Here is a 21,275-nt window from a genome sequence, read left to right on the forward strand (position 1 = left end):
AGATGGTGTGTTCATAGCACATGGCAGTCAGGAGAGACTGCTCCAGTGTGGGCTCTCTTCGTGGACTGCAGTTTCTTCAGGAAATACCCACTTGGCAGGGTCCCCTGTGGATATCTGCTGCAGAATATCTTCTCTGTAGAGGGATATTCTCTGCTCCATCATGGTGTCCTCCACAGGCTGCAGGGGAATCTGTTCCAGTGCTGGGAGTACCTCCTGCCACTCTTTCTGCTCTGCCCTTGGTGTTAGCGGGATTGTTTCTTGCATACTTCTTTTCCTCAGTCTAGGCAGTGTTTTGCCCAGGCCAAACTGTACCACACCAACTTGGAAGCTGTAAGTTGAATTTGCGGGTGAAAAAGAGCAGCTAAGGGGCTGCTTTTTCTATTAGAAGAATTGTTATTGGTGCTCTTTTTCCCTAGAACAGGGGTGAGCCGGCATGAGATGTGACTGAAACCTCCTCTGTGCAGTATATTGACCTTTCTTGAGAATAAAAGTACCTAACAAACATGGTTTTTGCCTGCATGCTCGCTGCCTCCTCTCTCTTTAATCAGTTCCATACCTGCATTTCTTTTATTTATCCCTCTGCAGCTTGGGATGCCTCCTATGTTGTACCTACCCACCTGTCTCCAAGCCCCCACCCCATCCTCCTGAGCTCTACTGCACACTCCACAATCTGCATATCAGTGCTCTTTCTTTCCTGATGTCCAGTTTTCCTGGGCAGGTTGTCCTTGTCTCCTTTCCCAACTACCTAGCTGAATAAAAGTGCTCAGTACATGCTTTTATATCCTGGTCTTTCAAAACATCTGCAGCAGGTGAGGCACACCTGGACTGGTGTTGCTTTTTTTTCTAAGGGGTTCTCCACTGCGCTCTTTTGCCCAACCTGGCTGCTTTCTGTGGTGCAATAACTGGATTGGTGGATGATGTAAGAACAGTGGAAGTAATTTTCCTTGACTTTGGGAAGCCTTTCAGTGTGGTCTCCCAGAGTGACCCTGCAGCCTCACTGAGGAGTTAGGCTTGGCTGGGTGGACTATAGGATGAATGGAAAATTGGCTGAGCTGCAGCTAAATTGAGAGTGCAGCTAACTGATGCAGAGGGGAGCAAAGAAGGGGACCTCATCTTGTTTCAGACCAGCCTAAATCTTCTCAGGTGTGATGGTGACACAGCATAGGGCACATTCTCCAGCAGATGTTGGAGCAGCAGAGGCTTCAAACCAGTTTTGGATGGTGGATGAAGCCCTGCAAGTCTTAGGTTGCACGGAGTGCCTGGGGCTTCCCCCTGAGGCTGGCAGAGATGATCTTCCCTGCTGGAGGTGTGGTGGTGTTGAAGATCTGTATTAGTAAGTGGGCTAGTTATAGGAGGAAGTCAGCAGGCTAAGCAGCATCAGAGAGCATGAAAAAGAGGGACAGGATCTTCATCTTCTCACACCCTGCACTTCAAGATCTCTGGACCTCAGCTGCAGTGGGGTGACAGGCAGAGTCTGTAGCAGATAAGTGAAAGCTACAAGGAACACAAGGGTTGGAAGCTGGTGTCTTCTGGCACTGAGAGGAAGGCTCCTGCTCCACCTGGAGGCTTGCAACAATGGAACAGGTTCACTGTCCACAAAGCTGAGAAGGAGATGGGTGTGCTTTTAAAATGAACCATCTGGGCTAACTGACCCAAACCATGCAAGACCACCAGGAGGAAGCAGCAAGTGATAGTAGTGGGTGATTCCTTGCTGCAGGGCATGACTTGACTTGTCTAGAGAAGTGTGCTGCTTGCTATGGGCCCAGATCTGGGGTGTTGTGGAAAGACTGCCAAAGCTTGTCTGACCCTCTGGCTATCCCTGCTGTTCTTCCATGTGGGTACCAGTGATACTCCCAAGGGCAACCTGGAGAGTGTCAAACATGACTACAGAGCTTCTGGGGGCTATAGTCAGGGGTAGAGGAGTGGTGGACAGGGCTGACAAGCAAACGGTCTGGGGTGATGTGAGTGAAAGGGAACACAAAATCAGCAAAACAAGGCTTAAGTGGGGTTACCTTCAGCACTTGTATGCAAGCAAGAAAGTGTCTACAAGGCACCACTATGGAGAAATTCCCCAAACCTTTCTGGGTAATTGGCAAGCTGGGCTGCCTCTCTGACATGCCTGTATGCTAATGCATGCAGCATGCGGAATAAAGATGAGGAACTGGAGAGCTGTGTGCAGTCACATGACTGTGGTCTTGCTGGGATCATGGAGATGTGGTGGGACAGCTTACATGACTGGAGTGTTGCAGTGGAGGGACACAGGCTCTTTAGGAAGGAGAGGCCAGGAAGATGAGGAAGGGGAGTTTGTCCTTTATGTGAGGCAGCAGCTGGAATACCTGGAACTCTGCCTGGGGATGGGTGTGGAGCCAACTGAGAGCTTATGGGTTGGGATTAAAGAGCTGGCCAGTATGGGTGACATTGTAGTGGGTGTCCACTATAGGCTACCTGACCAGGAAGAACAAGTGAATGAGGCTGCTTACAGGCAGCTGGAAGCAGTCTCACATTCACAGACCCTGGTTCTCATGGGGGGACTTCAACAACCTTGATATATGCTGGTAGGAAACATAACAGGGCATAAGCAATCCAGGAGGTTCCTGGAAAGCATCAATGACAACTTCCTGACCCAAGTGATAGAAGAGCCAATGAGGAGAGGTGCTCTGCTGGACCTTATACTCACCATCAGGGAAGAACTTGTTAGGGATATGAAGGTCAAACGCAGCCTTGGCTGCAGTGACCATGAGATGGTGGAGTTCAGAGTCCTGAGGGGAGGTAGTTGGGCAAAAATCAAGATCACAACGCTGGACTTCAGGAGAGCAGACTTTGGCCTCTTTAGGGATCTGCTTGATACAGTCCCATGGGATAAGGTCCTGAAGGGAAGAGGGGCCCAAGAAAGGAGGTTGATATTCAAGGATCACCTCCATGATCAAAAGCGGTCCATCCCAACAACCCAGAGCTGCATCACATGCATGAGCTCCAACTGCATGCCTGACACCCCCTCTTAGAGACACAACCCCATGTCTGAGCCCCAAGCCCATGTCTGACCCCTCTCACAACCTCATCCTCATTTTCTGCAGGCCCTGCAGAGCTGAAGATGCTCCTGTGGAGTTGCAGCGAGGCACAGCAGCTGGGGCCCGGCTGGGGTGCAGCACCTTGGGGCAGGGGCAGTCCACCACAGCACCTCAGCCTCAGGGTCCTGGGGTACCAAGGGCCGAGGTGGTGCCAGCCCTGGTAGTGCTGGGGGCTGTGGGTCCCCTGAGGCTGGTGCAAGGGGCACTCTGGAAGAGACAGGACAGGATCTGGGATGGGATGGGAGGTGTCAGGGTCAGCCAGGGCTGGCATGGCTGGCATGGAGAGGAGCAAGAGAGGCCAGAGCTGGTAGGGGCAGGGGCTAACACTAGTCTTTCCTGCCTGGTTCCCTCCCAAAACTGCTGCAGTGGGGGGAGAGGGAGGGATCAGACCTGTCTTGCAGAAAGAAGTGGTGTGTTGGGGAAGGCACACTCCTTCTGTTGGAAGGATCTCTGGGGGGTGGTTCTTGCAGGACATCCTCCATAGGCGCATCCCTTGGGGTTGGTGGATGCAGACAGGCTTCCCCCCAGGAGCATCCCCCAGGGCTGGGGTGCAGGCAGACAATATTAGGTTATGTGATTAAAGGCCCATCTCCATGAATGAAGAGGAGCAGAGGAACAATGAGAGGTGGAGGAATCCTGGGAACCTCCACAGTGCCAGGGATCCCCTGACCCAGCTGCTTCCAGGACTATCCATGGGCCAGGAGGTGGCATACATCCCAATAGTCAACGGGGGCAGGTCTCCAGATTACCTCTTGGACTGAGGGGACGACTGCCTAGGGGTGAGGGACACCTTATGGGATGCAGGGGAAGAGCATTTTGGGATTGTACGAGACTTATTATGGGATGTTCAGGGGGAGGAACCAAAGGTGGGGAAAAGGAGGTGGTTTGTGGAGCCACAAATGTGGGAAAATAGAGGCATAAGATTATGAAAGGGGCTGTGTATCATCCAACTACCAATCTGCCAGTTTGGGGTGTGTGTGCCTCCTGGGGATACATGCTCAGCCTTGCTGCTGGCTGAAGCTGGGGACATGGAGCCATGGCAGCCTTGGCCGTGTTGGGCTGCTGGGTTTGGCAGCACCTAACAGAGCATCCCACAGGTGTTACACAAAGGGTGCTGGTACAGGCTCGCAGGCACAGAGGACTACTAGCAGTGTCTGTAGCTGGTGGCATACATCAGCTCTAACGATAAACGTTTATTATAGACAAAAATAAAAAAAGGGAGAGAGAGAGATGAAGGGGAAGAAGGGAAACCTCTCCCCAGAGGCCAGCTGGTGTGAGCAGCACTGAGCTCCCAGATGAGCAGCAACCTTGGTCTCTCAGCGCAGGAAGCTGTGATGATGGTGATGGTGATGTATTTTGTGTATTTTGCTTGATCTCATTTGTAACAGTATTAGGGTGTTTAATCAGGTGCACGTGTTGCACACTGACTGCTCGCTGGCTTTCTGTGCAAAGCTGTTTTTTGACAATTCTTCTCTGTCTAAACAGGTGCCATTGGCTGTAGCATGCAGTGAGGTTTGTCCTCGAATATGAATGAAGACCTGCAAAAGAAGGAGTAGGGAAAGCGTGGGGGAAGACTAGAAGGCGAAGCTCTCCCGAGGGACCATCTGTCAGAGCTAAGGGATGCAGACAGGCCTGCTATAAAAATACTTCTGGACACAGGCAGGGAGGGTCCATATAGTGTCTCTAAATATGCAGCGTGGGACATTAAACACAGAAAAGCAGAGTGGTGCAGTGGAAGAGTGCTGGGCCCATAACCCAGACCTTGATGGATTGAAACCATCCTCTGCTAAAACAGAATGTTTTCTTCTCGTGTTGGATTCTTTTTGGCCCTGCCTCTCTGCGCAGCCCCGGCGGGTGCCCTGCGGGTCCCTGCACGATCATTACTCGGGGCTGGGCGAGACAAAATGGAGGGCCGAAAAGGCGCAAAAAAAAAAAAAAAAAAAACAACCGAACACTACCTGTGGCCCGTACGGGGATCGAACCCGCGACCTTGGCGTTATTAGCACCACGCTCTAACCAACTGAGCTAACCGGCCACTCTAGACTGTTGTGCCCGACTTTCCTGCCGGCTCTGCGCAGGAGTGGTGGGGCAGCTGCCTTCCCTGCCTCGCGAAAAAGGTGTGGGGTGGGACAGGGTAATAAATGAATCCCTTAGCAGCGGATTGTTTCGATTCGTGGACCTCTGAATTACAGGCCCAGCACACTTCTGCTGTGCCACTCTGCTACTCCTGTACATAATGTCCGTGTACACATCCTCATCTGTCTTCCCCAGCTCTGGGGGACGTTCCTGGGGTTCTGCCCGCAACCCAGCTCTGGGGGATGCTGCAACGGGGGGGAGAGCAGCGGTGGTACCCTCATCCCAGCAGCACGCACATTGCGTGGGAGGCGACATTAACAGCCCTGCTGTGCCCCCAAACTGGGTGACTATGAATGAACACACTGTGGTGCATGGCTGTCCCATCTGCTGTAAGATCTTTGACCTTCTCCCAGGAACTGGAGACAAAGTCCCCCATCATGTTGCTGAAAGCTGAACAGAGAAAAAGCCCATCTGGAATATGGCCTTTTTCAGCCAGCCTGGTAGGAGTTGACACTCACCTGTTGGACACAACTGCCTATGCACAAGATTTTGGGAAAACAGGCAAATATCTTGTTGGTAATGCAAAAGAGTGAAGGTAAGTGTATTTTTGCACAAGTTTCTCACAAATTTGGGGGCCTGGTTTGCAAACTGATGGAAGTTGGGAGATTTAAATATTTTTGGAAAAAAAAACAAAAGAGAGCATAGAGCCTGGGACCTGGGCTACTCACCACATCACACACTTTGTATCCACCTCAAACTGCATCAGTGTATTCACACCAGCTCCATGGGAACAAGACTCAGGCGCAAAAGGAGGACATCCTGTCAGCGCTGCCATTTGGCTCCTCATTTTGGAGGAGAGGCTGAGGCTGTCACCCACGTGCTTACCGGCACAGAGCCTGTTTGGCCTTGTGGTGGGTTTCTGGCAATGACTGCCTGTCTTCCTCCCTCTTCCCTCCCACAGCCCATTTCCAATGGGTGCAAGGAAGTGGGGTGGACCTCCTGGGGGTTGGTGTTATGGCACATTGGTGGTACACAGATCTTTTGGCTAATCTTTTTCCTCTTCTTGTGTCTTGAGATGGTAGTCCCCAAGAGTTGCCAACCCTATCAAGATGTTCCTGTCTTGTAACACATCTCTGCTTCAGGCATCTTGTTGGATTTTATTGATGGAATTGACTGCTAGCATCCAGTCAGTGGAGTAACAGCCAGACCTTGTGCTGGTGCCAAAGTCAGGCCTGTCACAAATCACAGCTCTGTCCCCTGGTCCTGCCTGCATAAGCCACCTGGGTGTGCAGAACCTGCTAGGGCGCTGGGACAAGCAACAGCAACATACTGTCTCACAAATGCTTTGCCTTGATCTCCTAAGGGTGTCAGCCAAGCACCCAGCAGGAGCTTGATAGAGGTACTAACCAGTCTAGCTCATGGGGTACTTGCTGCCTGCGTGGTGAGAGTACCTTGCCCCATGGGAGTACTGAGGTGTGTACTGCACTGGGGCTCTGAGCAACCTGATCTGGTTAAAGCTGTCCCTGCTCACTGCAGGGGGGGTTTGGCTAGATGAGCTCTAAAGGTCCCTTCCAACCCAAAGCATTCTATGATTCTATGATTCTATGATTATTTCAGGTACTGGGACACCTTTTTCTGCCTTTTGGGCAACACTTCAGGACTGTGAATAGTTTCCTGTAGGATCCCCAAGAAAGAGTGAGGTTCAGCTGTTCTGAACTACATGCTATCTTACATTGCTTCCTGAGATAGGAACCCCACTCTGGATTCATTAGCAAGTATACTTGGAAGACAAAACATCTCCCTTGGTATTGTAGCAGACTGTGAACAATTTAAATTAATGAAAGTTAACCTCTTCTTTTTTTTTTTTTAATCTTACATGAGTAGAAGCAATCAAGTTAACAATAATTAGGTTAAAATTTAAATTTAAAATCAAGTTTAAGTAGCAACATGTGATTCTCCATTTGAAGGTAATGGGAGGAGGAAAACACCCTTTGCTAGATGCCTGGTTTGAATTATTAATCAAGTCTGTCTTGATGGAGAGAAAGAAATCCCAAACCAAATCAGACCACTTGTTTTAGACATCCGTCTGAGGATATATCACCTTCTGAAGACAGCTGTCTCTTTTTATTATCAGGCAGGTAGTAGCAGCATGTAATTTCACTAAAAAGTCTATAGTTGAATGGATAAATTCAGGTGAAATGGATCCTACTTGAACTACAGCTCTTCAGAAAATTAGAAATTCAGAGTGAGGATTCCAAAACTAATTTTTGAAAAGTGTCCTAGACCCACAGTGAACAAAGTATTTTGTGCGAGGAAGGAAAGGAAAGGAAAGGAAAGCTAGTAGCAAGTCAAAGAGAGATTCACCATACCTAACTGCAGACATCTGTAATCCAGTGGTTTAATTGTTTGTGACATTATCTAGTGACTTTTAAAATGCTCTAGAGTATCTAAGATATTTTCTTAAGACTGGCAAATATGATAGAGATCCACAGGAGACCTGTCCTTCTGGAGCATTGCTGGAGACCAGTTAAGATGCTCCTGGGTGTCTCAAATGGCACTGAAGGCCTAAGTTTGTCAAGTGGTTTGAGTCCTACATTTCTACATCTGAGCTTGTCATAGAGTCACTTGCCCTATAATCAAAGGAGAGGAACAGACACTTTTAAGGCATAATTCGTCATAGCCTCAAAAGTCCAAAATGTGCATGTAAGTCACAATGTAGAAATGCTTTTTTCCATTTAGTGAGTATGTTGGGAAACTAGGTGACTAACACACGTGCAGAGTTTGTATTGCAGACATCTAAGTGTTAACGGATATCCATTATAGTAAATAAAGCAATATAGACTTTTCTGTGCCTGGTTAATTTGGCCTATGGTAGATATATGCTATGGGACAGATAGATATGTATTCTTGAGTTCGGAGCTTTAATTAATTGCCCAAACGTAGCCAAGGCATGAGAAATCTTTTCCTGTCTCATACAGCTTTGTATGGCAAGCAGTACCTATTCCTTACTATTTTTGCTAATCCTCTCTCCAGTCATTCATTCCTCCAGACCCCAGGGATGTCCCATTAGCCATTTCATGCTCGGCTAAACACTTGCAAAAGCTCTATTTCCTTACTGTGAAGGCAACCCCTGTTCCTATGCTGTCACTTGTCCACTGCTTATTGCACTGCTAGACACTTTAGTCAAATATGAAGCTTTGCTAACCACTATTTCTTTATTTTTTTACCATGTTAAATATAAAAACACACATAGCAATCACAATTCCATAACCTACAGATTTCTAAACAACTGTTCCTATTTACTAATTGTTATCAAGGAGAATAAAACTACTCATGCAAAATGAACTAATTTCAGGTTGATAAAGATGATCCTTTCCATTTATCTCCTCTCCACTCCACCAAATGTCAACAGAGTGGACATTCCTCTTTGGAAGTTGTTGCAATGTTGTTGTGGGAGTTTTGCTTTCCGTTTAAGGTTTTAACTGTCAGTCAAAATATGGATAGAATTTAATTTTAGACTGGATGTCTACATTGTATGTTCTTCTGTATGAGCTAGCAGTTCTTTAGTATATTGAACTGAGCCCTTTGAGAACATGGTTTATATTAACCAAAACCAGACACCCAAAATAGATCAGATAAACCACATTCAAGCAATGTTTTTCACTCTCTTCATTTGCAATCAAGGGAGTCCAGATAACTATCTTGGACATAGACATCTACACCATAGGTGTAAAAACTAAGAGTAATCCAGAACATAACATTAAGAAAGAAATAGTCTATATCTGCTATAACTGAGTTTCAACTTACTCTGAACTGAATTGTGGCTGTAGTGAGGAAAAAGAAAGCAAGCAGGCAGGCAAGAAGATATCATGTGCAATAATACATATACAATGACATTCATGGATTTATTTTGCTTACTTTACAGTGTTCACTACATGTTCATGTTCTTTCTTCATACCACCCCCCAAGATATCAAGATTATTTACCTGTTTTGTTTCTGCTTATTTATTTTTAAGATGTACAGATATATATTTCCAAGCTTTATTTAAATTAACTATATTCACATGCCATGTAATTGTGTCTGAACCCGTAACTCATTAACAATTATTACCCCCTTTTTTTTAACAGAAAGCAGACCTCTGAAAGCCAGAAATTCTCTTGTCTGTTTTCACAGAGCTTCCTTTACTTCTTTGTTTCTCAGACTGTAGATGAGAGGATTGACCAAGGGAGTGAGAATGGTATAAAAATGTGAAAGCCATCCAGCTGGCTTTAGATATTGCTGAATGAGAAAAATGGACAGTACTTTATACTGATTCATGGATGCTGGCAAATGCCCTGTGGAGGTGGTTGCAGCAATGGAAGCGGAGCAACTGGCAGCGCGGGGGCAAACCCATCTGGGCTGCCGCATTGTGGCAAGATATTGCTGCTCGGGTAGAGAACCTGGTTGTAAAAGTTCATCACATAGATGCTCACGTACCCAAGAGCTGGGCCACTGAAGAACATCAAAACAACCAGCAGTTGGATCAGGCTGCTAAGATTGAAGTGGCTCAGCTGGATCTGGACTGGCAACACAAGGGTGAATTATTTATAGCTCGGTGGGCCCATGATGCCTCAGGCCATCAAGGAAGAGATGCAACATGTAGATGGGCTCGTGATCGAGGGGTGGACTTAAATATGGAGAGTATTGCACAGGTTATTCACAAATATGAAATATGCGCTGCAATCAAGCAAGCCAAGAGGTTCAAGCCCCTCTGGTATGGTGAATGACGGCTAAAATATAAATATGGGGAGGCCTGGCAGATTGATTATATCACACTCCCACAAACCTGCCAAGGCAAGCGCTATGTGCTCACCATGGTAGAAGCAACCACCGGATGGCTAGAAACATATCCCGTGCCCCATGCCACTGCCCGGAACACCATCCTGGACCTTGAAAAGCAAGTCCTATGGCGACATGGCACCCCAGAAAGAATCGAGTCAGACAACAGGACTCATTTCCGAAAGAACCTCATAGACACCTGGGCCAAAGAGCACGGCATTGAGTGGGTATATCACATCCCTTATCATGCACCAGCCTCCGGGAAAATTGAACGATACAATGGACTGTTAAAGACTACCCTGAGAGCAATGGGTGGTGGGACATTCAAACACTGGGATACACATTTAGCAAAGGCCACCTGGTTAGTCAATACCAGGGGATCTACCAATTGAGCTGGCCCTGCCCGATCAAAACGTTTATATACTGTAGAAGGAGATAAAGTCCCTGTAGTGCACATAAAAAATATACTGGGGAAGACAGTCTGGGTTGCTCCCCTCTTGGGCAAAGGCAAACCCATTCGTGGGATTGCTTTTGCTCAAGGACCTGGGTGCACTTGGTGGGTGATGCGAAAGGATGTCCTCATGTGTCCAATGTGTACCTCAAGGGGATTTGATTTGGGGTGAAAATAGCCAATGAACTGAATTTTATGATGTTAATTGCTTTATAATACTGTATGTCATCTCTTTTATGGTTGCTATATGCCACATCAGTGCTATTACAGTAAGAATCGCCCAGTTAAATGAAGATGAACTTTGATGAAAATGAGCAAAGTGCAGTAGTATTGGAATGAGAACTGGCTTCAGCACACAACAAGCCAACACTGCACACCACCTCTCCTGCTCTGAAAGACTGTGATGACAGATGGAACCCAAAGTCATGGACTAAATGAACTTAATTAAAGTCCTGCACTTGGGTCACAACAACCCCATGCAACGCTACAGGCTTGAGGAAGAGTGGCTGGAAAGCTGCCTGGCCGAAAAGGACCTGGGGGTGTTGGTAGACAGCCGCCTGAACATGAGCCAACAGTGTGCCCAGGTGGCCAAGGCGGCCAACAGAATCCTGGCTTGTATCAGGAATAGTGCGGCCAGCAGGAGCAGGGAGGTGATTGTTCCCCTGTACTCGGCACTGGTGAGGCCACTCCTGGAATACTGTGTCCAGTTTTGGGCCCGTCACTACAAGAGAGACATTGAGGTGCTGGAGCAAGTTCAGAGAAGGGCAACGAAGCTGGTGAAGGAGAACTGGCTGAGGGAACTGGGACCGTTTAGCCTAGAGAAGAGGAGGCTGAGGGGAGACCTTATCATTCTCTACAACTACCTGAAAGGAGGTTGTAGTGAGGTGGGTGTTGGTCTCTTCTGCCAAGTAGCTAGAGATAGGACGAGAGGAAATGGGCTCAAGCTGTGCCAGGGGAGGTTTAGATTGGATATTAGGAAAAATTTCTTCATGGAAAGGGTAGTCAAGCATTGGAACTGGCTGCCCAGAGAGGTGATGGAGTCATCGTCCCTGGAAGTGTTCAAAAAACGGGTAGACATGGTACTTTGTGACATGGTTTAGTGGGCATGCTGGTATTGGGTTGATGGTTGGACTGATGATCTTAGGAGGTCCTTTCCAATCTTAATGATTCCTAGTTTTTACTTTCATTAAAAATAATCCAGCCACCAAGCCAGGAAACATGAAATTGCTACTCTACCCTTAATTGATTTAGTGGTGGACTTGGTAATGTTAGGTTAATGGTTGGCCTGGATGATCTTAAAGGTCTTTTCCAACCTAAGTGATTCTATGATTCTATGATTCTAAGTATGAAGAACATCTATACTGTCCTCAGCATAGGTTCACTCTGCCAACCCCTCCCCCAAACACACAGACAAAAGCACTTTCCAGTTATCTCACCCTTCAGTCTTGTCAATGGGTAGAATGAAGGATTCCAGATTTAAGGAGTTTCATCCACCCTAAAACACACAGGGTGAATCATCTTGTGAAAGTACCTATTTCTTGTCACTGAGAACTTAGAGGGAGTTTAGTTGCCAGCCCCTTAATCAGAAAAATACAGTTTAGATAAATCCTACTGCTTGTCATAGTGCTCTTTTTTATTTTCCTCTCACATGTACTGAATCATCTCATTCTCTAGATTTCCTTAGAAATCCCATTTTCCAAAACTGCTGAGGCTTTGGCTGATCTTTTCTGGATTTGTTTAGTACAAAAATACTAAAAAAAAAATTCAGCGGCCAAAACTAGACACAATTCTGGTTAAGGCTATACCAGCAAAGGTTATTTCGGCAAAGGAACTGAACAGAAAATCTACTTCTTTTTCCTTCTGTATAGACTCTTCTTGTCACCTCTATTTTTGTTAAGGTGTGCATGGAGTTGTGAGAGGTATTGGGAATGCATTAATGGGGTGCATTTTTCAAGCCCACGCACCTGGAAACACAAATTCCATCCATGACCCTTCACAGACTGGGAATGACAGTCTTCAGCCCCAGGGTTCCCTAAACACATCCTCCATTACAAATACAGTCTTGGCATTTGGTTTTTTTTTTCTCCAGTCCACTGTCTTCCCAGATCTTGCACTCCAATTTAGCAGCACCTATTTGAACCATCTTCAGTGGGATTAATGCCACCTAACTTGGAACATCTACATCTAAGGCACTCACCTTGGACTCCTCTTATAGTCTATAGAGAGAAGTAAGCTCTTTGGACTATAATCTACCCAAATATGTTTTATAAATCTACTTTGTATGAGCTAAATCATCTAAGGAAATTTTCTATTTCTTTCCATTGACAATAGCAGGAGTTTAAATATTAGCTCAGAAGTCAGCTTCTGCCATGCAGACTGCACCTCCTTTTTGGTGTTGCTCACCACAGTTAGGCACTATAGGGAGGTGACCAGACACTATAGCAGTGAAGGCCATATGGACACCCATCCAATAACTTACACCTGGACCACTTGTTATGGTGTAACTTTGCAAGACTTACACATTTCTTTCCAAAGTCTAATTTTAAATTTTCCTTTAAAGTCTTGTTCATTCAAAACCCCAATTTTTAGCCAATTTGCCAACATCTGACAACTGAAAATATTGGAAGTGTGTCCCGTTTCTGTGTCAATCAACAAACCTTTCAGACCAACGCTGTTTCTCACCTGAAACCATGGGAACATTGATATCCAATTAAAAAAAATCTTTCACCTCTCAAGGTTTTGTATCCATCTTTATTTTCTTTAAAAGCTTGATTTTTGCATTAAAAAAGTATTAGAGCTCCTTGTTTGGCAAAGACCCTTCCCTGAAAATAATTTCCATCTTTTCCTTTTTTTCCTTTAGCCAATGGAGCATACCAACTCTTCTTTTCCATTCTGTCAGGTAGGGAGTGTTCCTCCCTTCACCTCACTCCTTAAAAACCTTTTCAGAGCTGAGACTAGTGAAACACCTCAGGGGATAATCAAGCAAACAAAAGCCTTGCAGAAGTTGTTGTCATCAACCTTATATGCACATAAATAACCATTCTTTTCCTGCACACTCTGATTGGAATTAGCTTTCTTAGCCTACATTTTGATTATTTTGGGCATGGATGGAATTATATTGATAGGTAGGATGATAACTGAGTGTAAGATTACTATGATGATCATCATTGCTATTAAGTCAGCACTGGGTTCTACAGATGTGTTGAAGTCTAAAACTGGCGAGGATCTGGATTCAATGACAGGCAGCTACCCAAGTGCCAGCTATTTCAGTCATCCTCTGGAGATGCCGCTCAATCTTCTTTTTCTGCAGGGTGACTGTATTCCTAGCTGTGGTATCACAAATAAGTGAGATCATTGTACCAGGTCCTTGTTTTTAATCTCAGCTTCCTAGCTTGCATTTAAGAAGGCCAGGTAGACTGTAATTTGTTAGTGTTCAGACTGCTTAGTCTCCAAGGCCAGAGAGAGAAACAGCTGGATGAATAAAGATCTCTTGGCAAAGCACAACTTTACATCAGCTTGGTGAGCCTCAAAAAGAAAAATATCATAAGGACATGTGGAAATTAAAAAACCACATGAAAAAAGTGAAGTTCCAAAAAAGTAGAAGAGGAAGTTGTATTATGTGAACGCCTCTAGATGGGAGTGTAGCCAAAGCAATCTGAAATACCAATTTCTATCACAGTGACTTTGGCCTGTGCAGAGCTGGTCCTAGCTGAACTGCAGAGACTGAGTGTCATCTATTTTGATTGTTAACATGAGATGGAATAAATCTGTCTCAGAAATACAAAATCTAGCTGTTTGACTTTCACATGGGATACCCTTAGTTTCATAGAATCATAGAATGCTTTGGGCTGGAAGGGACCTTGTCATGGTTTAGCCCCAGCCAGCAACTAAGCACCACGCAGCCGCTCGCTCACTCCCCCTACCACGATGGGATGGGGGAGAGAATTGGAGGAGTAAGAGTGAGAAACACCCCTGGGTTGAGATAAGAACAGTTTAATAATTGAAATAAAGTAAAATAGTAATGATAATAGTAACAGTATAATAATGATAATAATGATAATAATGGTATACGAAGCAAGTGATGCACAATGCAATTGCTCACCACCCGCCAACCGATATTCAAGACAGCTCCTGAGCAGCGATCGCTGCTCCCTGGCCACCCCCCCCCAGTTTATATACTGAGCATGATGTCATATGGTATGGAATAGCCCTTTGGTCAGTTTGGATCAACTCTTCTGGCTGTGCCCCCTCCCAGTTTCTTGTGCGCCTGGCAGAGCATGGGAAGCTGAAAAGGTCCTTGACTGGCATAAGCAGTACTTAGCAACAACTAAAAACATCAGCGTGCTATCAACATTCTTCTCCTACTAAATCCAAAACACAGCATTATGCCTGCTGCTAGGAAGAAAATTAACTCTGTCCCAGCCGAAACCAGGACAGACCTTTAGAGGTCATCTAGCCAAACCCCCCTGCAGTGAGCAGGGACAGCTTTAACTAGAGCAGGTTGCTCAGAGCCCCATCCAACCTGGCCTTGAATGTTGCCAGGGATGGGGCCTCCACTACCTCTCTGGGAAACCTGTTCCAGTGCTTCACCACCCTCACTGTAAAAGATTTCTTCCTTATATTCAGTCTAAATCTATTCTTCTTTAGTTTAAATCCATTATTCCTTGTTCTGTCACAACAGGCCTTGCTAAAAAGATTCTCCCCATCCTTCCTGTAGGCTCCCTTTAAGTACTGGAAGGTTGCAATAAGGTCTCCTTGCAGCCTTCTCTTCTCCAGGCTGAACAACCCCAACTCTCTCAGCCTGTCCTCGTAGGAGAGGTGCTCCAGCCCTTGGGTCATTTTTGTGGCCCTCTTCTGGACCCGCTCCAACAGGTCCATGTCCTTCTTTTGCTGAGGGCCCCAGAGCTGGACGCAGTACTCCAGGTGAGGTCTCAGGAGTGCGGAGTAGAGAGGCAGAATCATCTCCCTCGAACTGCTGGCTATGCTTCTTTTGATGCAATTGCACATTGCCAGCTCATGCCCAGCTTTTCATCTACCAGTACCCCCAAGTCCTTCTCCGCAGGGCTGCTCTCAATCTCTTCATCTCCCAGCCTGTATTGATAGCGGGGGTTGCCCCGTCCCAGGTGCAGGACCTTGCACTTGGCCTTGTTGAATCTCATGAGGTTCACACAGGCCCACCTCTCCACCTTGTCCAGGGTCCTTTGGATGACATCTCATCCTCCTGGTGTGTCAACCGCACCACTCAGCTTGGTGTCATCTGCAAACTTGCTGAGGGTGTGCTCGATGCCACTGTCTATGTCATTGATGAAGATGTTAAATAGCACCGGTCCCAGTATGGACCCCTGAGGGACTCTACTTGTCACCGGTCTCCATGTGGACATCGAGCCATTGACCACGACCCTCTGGATGCGACCACCCAACCAATTCCTTATCCATCGAACAGTCCAACCATCAAACCCATATCTCTCCAATTTAGAGAGAAGGATGTTGTGGGGGATTGTGTCGAAATTTCCCACTAAGTAGCTGCTCTGTCAGTCCCACAAGAGAAGTAAAATGCTTGTGTTCAACCAGATAGTCTCAGCTACATCATTTCCATGGTCTCTCTGTGTGAGTGTCATCTAGAGGCTTTAGTTTGGAGGACAAGAGACATCAGAAGACTGATCTCTGTTCTTGGTGCCAGAGTGCCTTCATATAATTAATTCACACACTATTAATTTGTACCCAGCCTCAAGTAGTTATTTACAAACTCCATCTGGAAAGTGAAGAGAGAATGGGCAATGTGAGTCTTCCAATATCAAAATTGTCACCTGAAGAGGCTATGGAAACTCTCAAGTGTCTGTCTCTCCACAGAGAAAGCTACACTGAGTATCTAGTTGATTCTAGATATCCAGATATCTAGTTAAAATAGTCAAATGTTCAAGCAGCTAAATTTGGGTGAGATGACTCCAGATTCTAAGTAATCTAAGGAGATGTCTGTTTTCCTTTTTTAAAACCTGAAAATGATTACAGCACTTCCTCAGTAAGTAAAATACTGGAGTCCTATCTACCATCTAGCTCAAAGATTCATTACACCCAGTTCCCTTACTACCAGATGGTACCCTAGTGCCTAGGCTATGGCGTGGTTCATCATGGGTTCTCTTCCATCTGTCTTAATGAGTTCTGCCATGGGGTGGAAACTAATGCAAGGATCGTGAGTGCTGAGAGGGACTCAGCCAGGGACTGTCCCTATCTGCATTGATGTTCTGTGCACATTGTGTTCAGTGTAAAATCTGTTATCTGCTGCTGGGGAAAAAAAGGTAAGCCACCAGGAAGAGATTTTGCATATCTCAGGTGAGCACCTACATTTGGGTACATGGAAGTCTTATATCTGGTGCTCTTGTGAATTAAGGAAGAGGAAATAAAATGAAGATTTTATGCGTTATGATTCTCCAGAAGCATTCATATTGTAACTGTATAACCCCAAATCTGAATTGCTTTTGGGTATTGTTTTAATCAGGTGTCCCACCAGCATTTAGGCCAAAGAGCATCTTGCCAATACAGATAGCACCTTCCTGATGGATTTACTAAAATTTCAATTTGCTTTTGGGCTGTGAGACTACTTGAAATACAAGCCAGCCAGCCATACTGAGCATTAGCAGTAAGTAGGCCCCAGAGACAAGTAATAAAAATGAATGTTTTTAGGCTGTACAGAAAAGGCATTTCAGGGAGCTGCATAAGAGCTTCTCACTTCACCTGTTGGATGTGGGCGGAAATCTTTGCAAAGATAAACTCAAAGAAGAACACATAAACACAAAATGAGATTTCTGCTGACCTGAATTTGAAGGTTAAGACTTCATCTGGCCAAATTTGACACTGAATAAACTCAAGTTAACTTAGCTTCACAGGAGCTTTTTGTCTTCCATGAAATTCAAGCTATATTAAGCTTATTGAAAATTGGATTAATTTACTTAAACCTACATGTCCACTGTCATTTTAGGTTCATTTGGGTTTCTTTTCTTGCCTGCATTTACTCAAGAAGGATGCAGGTCTATTGTAGGTGTTGTGTCACATCTGCCGTCAGTCTGCAGAAATCTTAGATAGAATAAAATCTACATTCAAGTAGCTGAACCCTGCACTCAGCCCCATAATCAAACACTTAACATTGCAGTTTCTACCATGTAGGCCTGTACACAAGATTGTGATGTCTAAGCTCCCATTTATAGTCTATGGAGGTTTGGTCAATATGGCCTGGAGAAGCTATTCAGCTGGTCAACATATAATGGGATTCAGGAGCCAAATACCATTTCATATACTCTAGGGTACCACAGACATCTTCACAACAATGGTATGGCATAAGACCTATGGCAGATCCTTCTGGAGTGATATCTGGAGTTGTGGTATTTTGGGGCATCTGAAATAGTCCTAGATGCCTATGTTTAGGCAGTTTAATTAAGCTCCTTACTCAGGAGACACCTGAATTGGAGACTTCTAAAATTAGATGCTTGAGTTTGGATGTCAATTACTTATGAGGACTCAGTTCATTATTTGCAAAGTTGTTTGTCATGGATAAAAAAATTGTGTTCAGTGTTTGGGAAGTTAACAGTTATTCACGCTGGGAAAGAAGTGTCCATTGACCCTCAGCAGGAACAACAAATAGGTGTTTTTTTCCCTTTAATTTAGGAAGGCAGCATCAGTAACAACAGGTCAGTCAGACAAGTGCACTGACCCTAGTGCATCTGACATGACACTGGATGCTCATGTTAGGCACTGTCTTTTCTCACTCCTAGATCACCAACGCTAGGTGCAGAAAACAAAACCATTGCTAAAAAGATGCATGCTGCATGTGAACATGTGAACTTAGTTATTGGAATAATTTCAGTTTGTTGTCAGACAAAAAAATTGAAGAGAAAATTATAGGAAAAAATATGACACTTCAACTTTTTTGAATTTCTGCCCCATTTTTATCCTCTGCCTGATACTTGCCATGTGGTTGGCACTGAAGCCAAGTGGCAAAAGCACTCAAAAGATCTGGGGTCTAGTCCAGACCATGCTGAACTCTCCCACCAGTGTAGACTGAAAAGAAAGCACTTCAGTGTTTAGTACCTGCCAGGGCATCCATGCTAATAATCAGTCTGTTTGCACAATTGACTTGGCCTACTCTGTCTTTCACCCTGGGGTGATGGGTGCTGGTCACTCTTATAATCCTCAGAGCACAGCTATTTCCATGTTTCTCCTCTTCTTTCTGGAGCTTTGCTTCAGGTCCTCCTCTGAGAGAACCCAGGCAATATTGACACAGTAGTTCTCCTCATCATATGCTTCAGATCAGAAATCCCACTGTGGAAAGCACCAGTTGTGGTCTGGCCCAGCAGAAAGTGTTCTCTGAAATGCTACTGCATGCCCCCATGCCATACATGAGTGCCTGCATCAAAGGCATGTTGTTAACACACCATTCAAGTGGGTTGTGATACATTCCCCTCTTACTTGGCATAATGTATACTCAGCTCACAATACGTTCATTAGGTATCTAGATGTCTTTGGAAAATGGAATATAATTGGAAATAATATGTGTGGGGGATGGACAAAGCAAAATTTATCAGTAAATTTCAGTGCAGTATTAAGTTATTATAAACTTTAATAAAGAATATTATTGGGAAATTTCTACCCCATTGATAAATTATTTAAAATTTCCATTAGTAAAACTATCAAAGGAGATTTTGTGTTCATACTCTGGAGCATATATTGAGTCACAAGGGACTTCTGAGCTCATCTTGTCTGCAGTACATATGGAGGTTTATTAAAGACAAAGCAAACACTTGGGAAGATCAAACTCTTGGCTTTCATATAAAGATGATGAAAAGAGAGAATCCATGCTGCATTCCGCAACGTGATGTGGGCAGGTGTCTGAGAGACCCCAGTCTGTAACTGGCTGCCATGGAGGTAAGCCTGATAAAGGAGAGTGTGCAGACTTGGGAAGAAAGTCAATAAAGAACTGATGATAAGATTAATTTCTGACTTTCTGTGTTTTTCCATCAGTGGAAAAATTGCCCATGTGCTGAACTAAGGCTCTTCAGTTACTGACATGATTTCATTATGCAAGTCACAGCTTTATCCGAATGTCCCAATATTTTTAAAGTGATGAGACATTGAACAAACTGAACAAACTGCACAGACAGTCCTCCCCACGTCTAAAATTGCCCTACCTTGTAAATCCACTGGGTCACCTAAGATGCGGAATATAAGAAAACTTGTGTGAAGATTGTCTGGTTGCAGAAACTGATCTGATGTGACTGCAAGCTAATGCCATAGTTTAGCTGTAGGTAGTTTTGAACACCTTTCCCCATGCTGGCGTAGCTGGGTGATCTGCAAAGGAGCATAAGAATATAAACGTACATCCAGAGCACAAAAATTAAGAATTAGGTTATGCCTCTACAGGACAAGGAAACAAGCCAGGACGCTCAGCCAAAAAATGACATTTAATCATCCACACTTCTTAGAAAAGAAGAAAACTGCCTTGTCCCTGAAGCGTACCAATAGTGATTGAAACTGAGATAAGACAATTTGGTTTTGATAGAAAATATTGCTTAAATGTTTTAAGAGTTGGAATTTTAAATAAGTTATCAGGATATAGAGCTTGGATCCAAGAATTAAGTTGGATAGTGTATCTTTACAGCCATGCATGGAAAACAGGTTTTTAATTTTTATATTACATTTTAGTATTTGCTTTCCCCAAGATTCAGCATGATGTCAGCTACAGAAAAGCAAAACCAAACCTACATTACAGAATTCATCCTCCTGCAATCCAGTGATTTACCTGACCTTCAGGTTGCTCTATTCCTGCTCTTCCTGGTGATCTACATGGTGACAATGATGGGGAACATTCTCACCCTCGTGTCGGTGGTGGCTAATCAGCATCTCCACACCCCAATGTATTTCTTCCTCAGTAGGAAGAAATAGCATGTCCTGCTTGGAGACATGCTACAGCTCTACCATCCTGCCCAAGCTGCTGGCCAGCTTCCTGACATGTGACAGAAGTATTTCCTATAGCAGCTGCATGACACAGTTTTTCATATTTGCTTTTCTAGTTGGGGTAGGGTATTATCTCCTGGTGGTGATGTCTTATGATTGATACTTAGCAGTATGCAAACCTTTACGTTATGTCACCATAATGAATTGTAAGCTTTGCATAGCACTAGCTGCAGGGCCCTGGTTAAGTGGTTTTATGGTCAGCTTGTTATCACATTGTTGATGTCACAGATGGTGTACTGTGATTGCAGTGAGATTGACCATTTCTTCTGTGATTTCTCCTCTGTGATAAAATGCTCCTGCAGTGGCACATTTCTGATAGAAGTTGTAACATCTTTGATGTCTGCTACCTGTACTATGCTGCCCTTTCTTCTCACTGTAGCATCCTATATTTTAATCATCATCATAACCCTAAGAATCACTTCAGCTACAGGGAGGCAAAAGGCATTTTCTACATGCTCCACTCACCTCATTGTGGTCATTACTTTCTATTCAACTCTCATCCTTGTCTACATGTTACCAAAAACTTACAAATTCACAGCTTTTAACATTGTTCTCTGTAATCTACACTGTGGTGACACCCACGGTGAATCCATTTATCTACACCTTAAGAAATAGAAGTCAGATGAGCCTTGGGGAAAGAAGTCCAGGCATTTATGGATTTATATAAACAACATATCAAGACCTGTGCTTTGCAGGGCTTTTTTTTTGGGGGGGGTGGGTGGGTGGGGCACAGACTATGAAAGTGTAAAGCATTGGAGATGATTTCCACATGGTCACTGATGTAGCAATTTGCCTAGTCACAAGTGGAGCTGGGTGGTTGGTTGGGGAAAAAAATTGCTTTTTTGGACTTCCTTAC

General features: G+C 44.9%; 1 protein-coding gene and 1 non-coding gene across 2 annotated transcripts; one reads left to right on the forward strand and one right to left on the reverse strand.

The window, feature by feature from the left end:
* Positions 1-5,029: 5,029 nt before the first annotated feature.
* On the reverse strand, positions 5,030-5,103 carry TRNAI-AAU (transfer RNA isoleucine (anticodon AAU)). Its single transcript has one exon. It is a non-coding gene; the product is annotated as a tRNA-Ile (tRNA).
* A 15,031-nt stretch (positions 5,104-20,134) lies between these two features.
* On the forward strand, positions 20,135-21,086 carry LOC104028366 (olfactory receptor 2AP1-like). Its single transcript, XM_075714242.1, is given in 4 exon segments — positions 20,135-20,332; positions 20,334-20,619; positions 20,622-20,964; positions 20,966-21,086. Coding segments are annotated over 4 exon segments (948 nt in total).
* Positions 21,087-21,275: the final 189 nt, after the last annotated feature.

This window comes from Pelecanus crispus, chromosome 7 (assembly GCF_030463565.1).
Source record: "Pelecanus crispus isolate bPelCri1 chromosome 7, bPelCri1.pri, whole genome shotgun sequence".
NCBI lineage: Eukaryota > Metazoa > Chordata > Aves > Pelecaniformes > Pelecanidae > Pelecanus > Pelecanus crispus.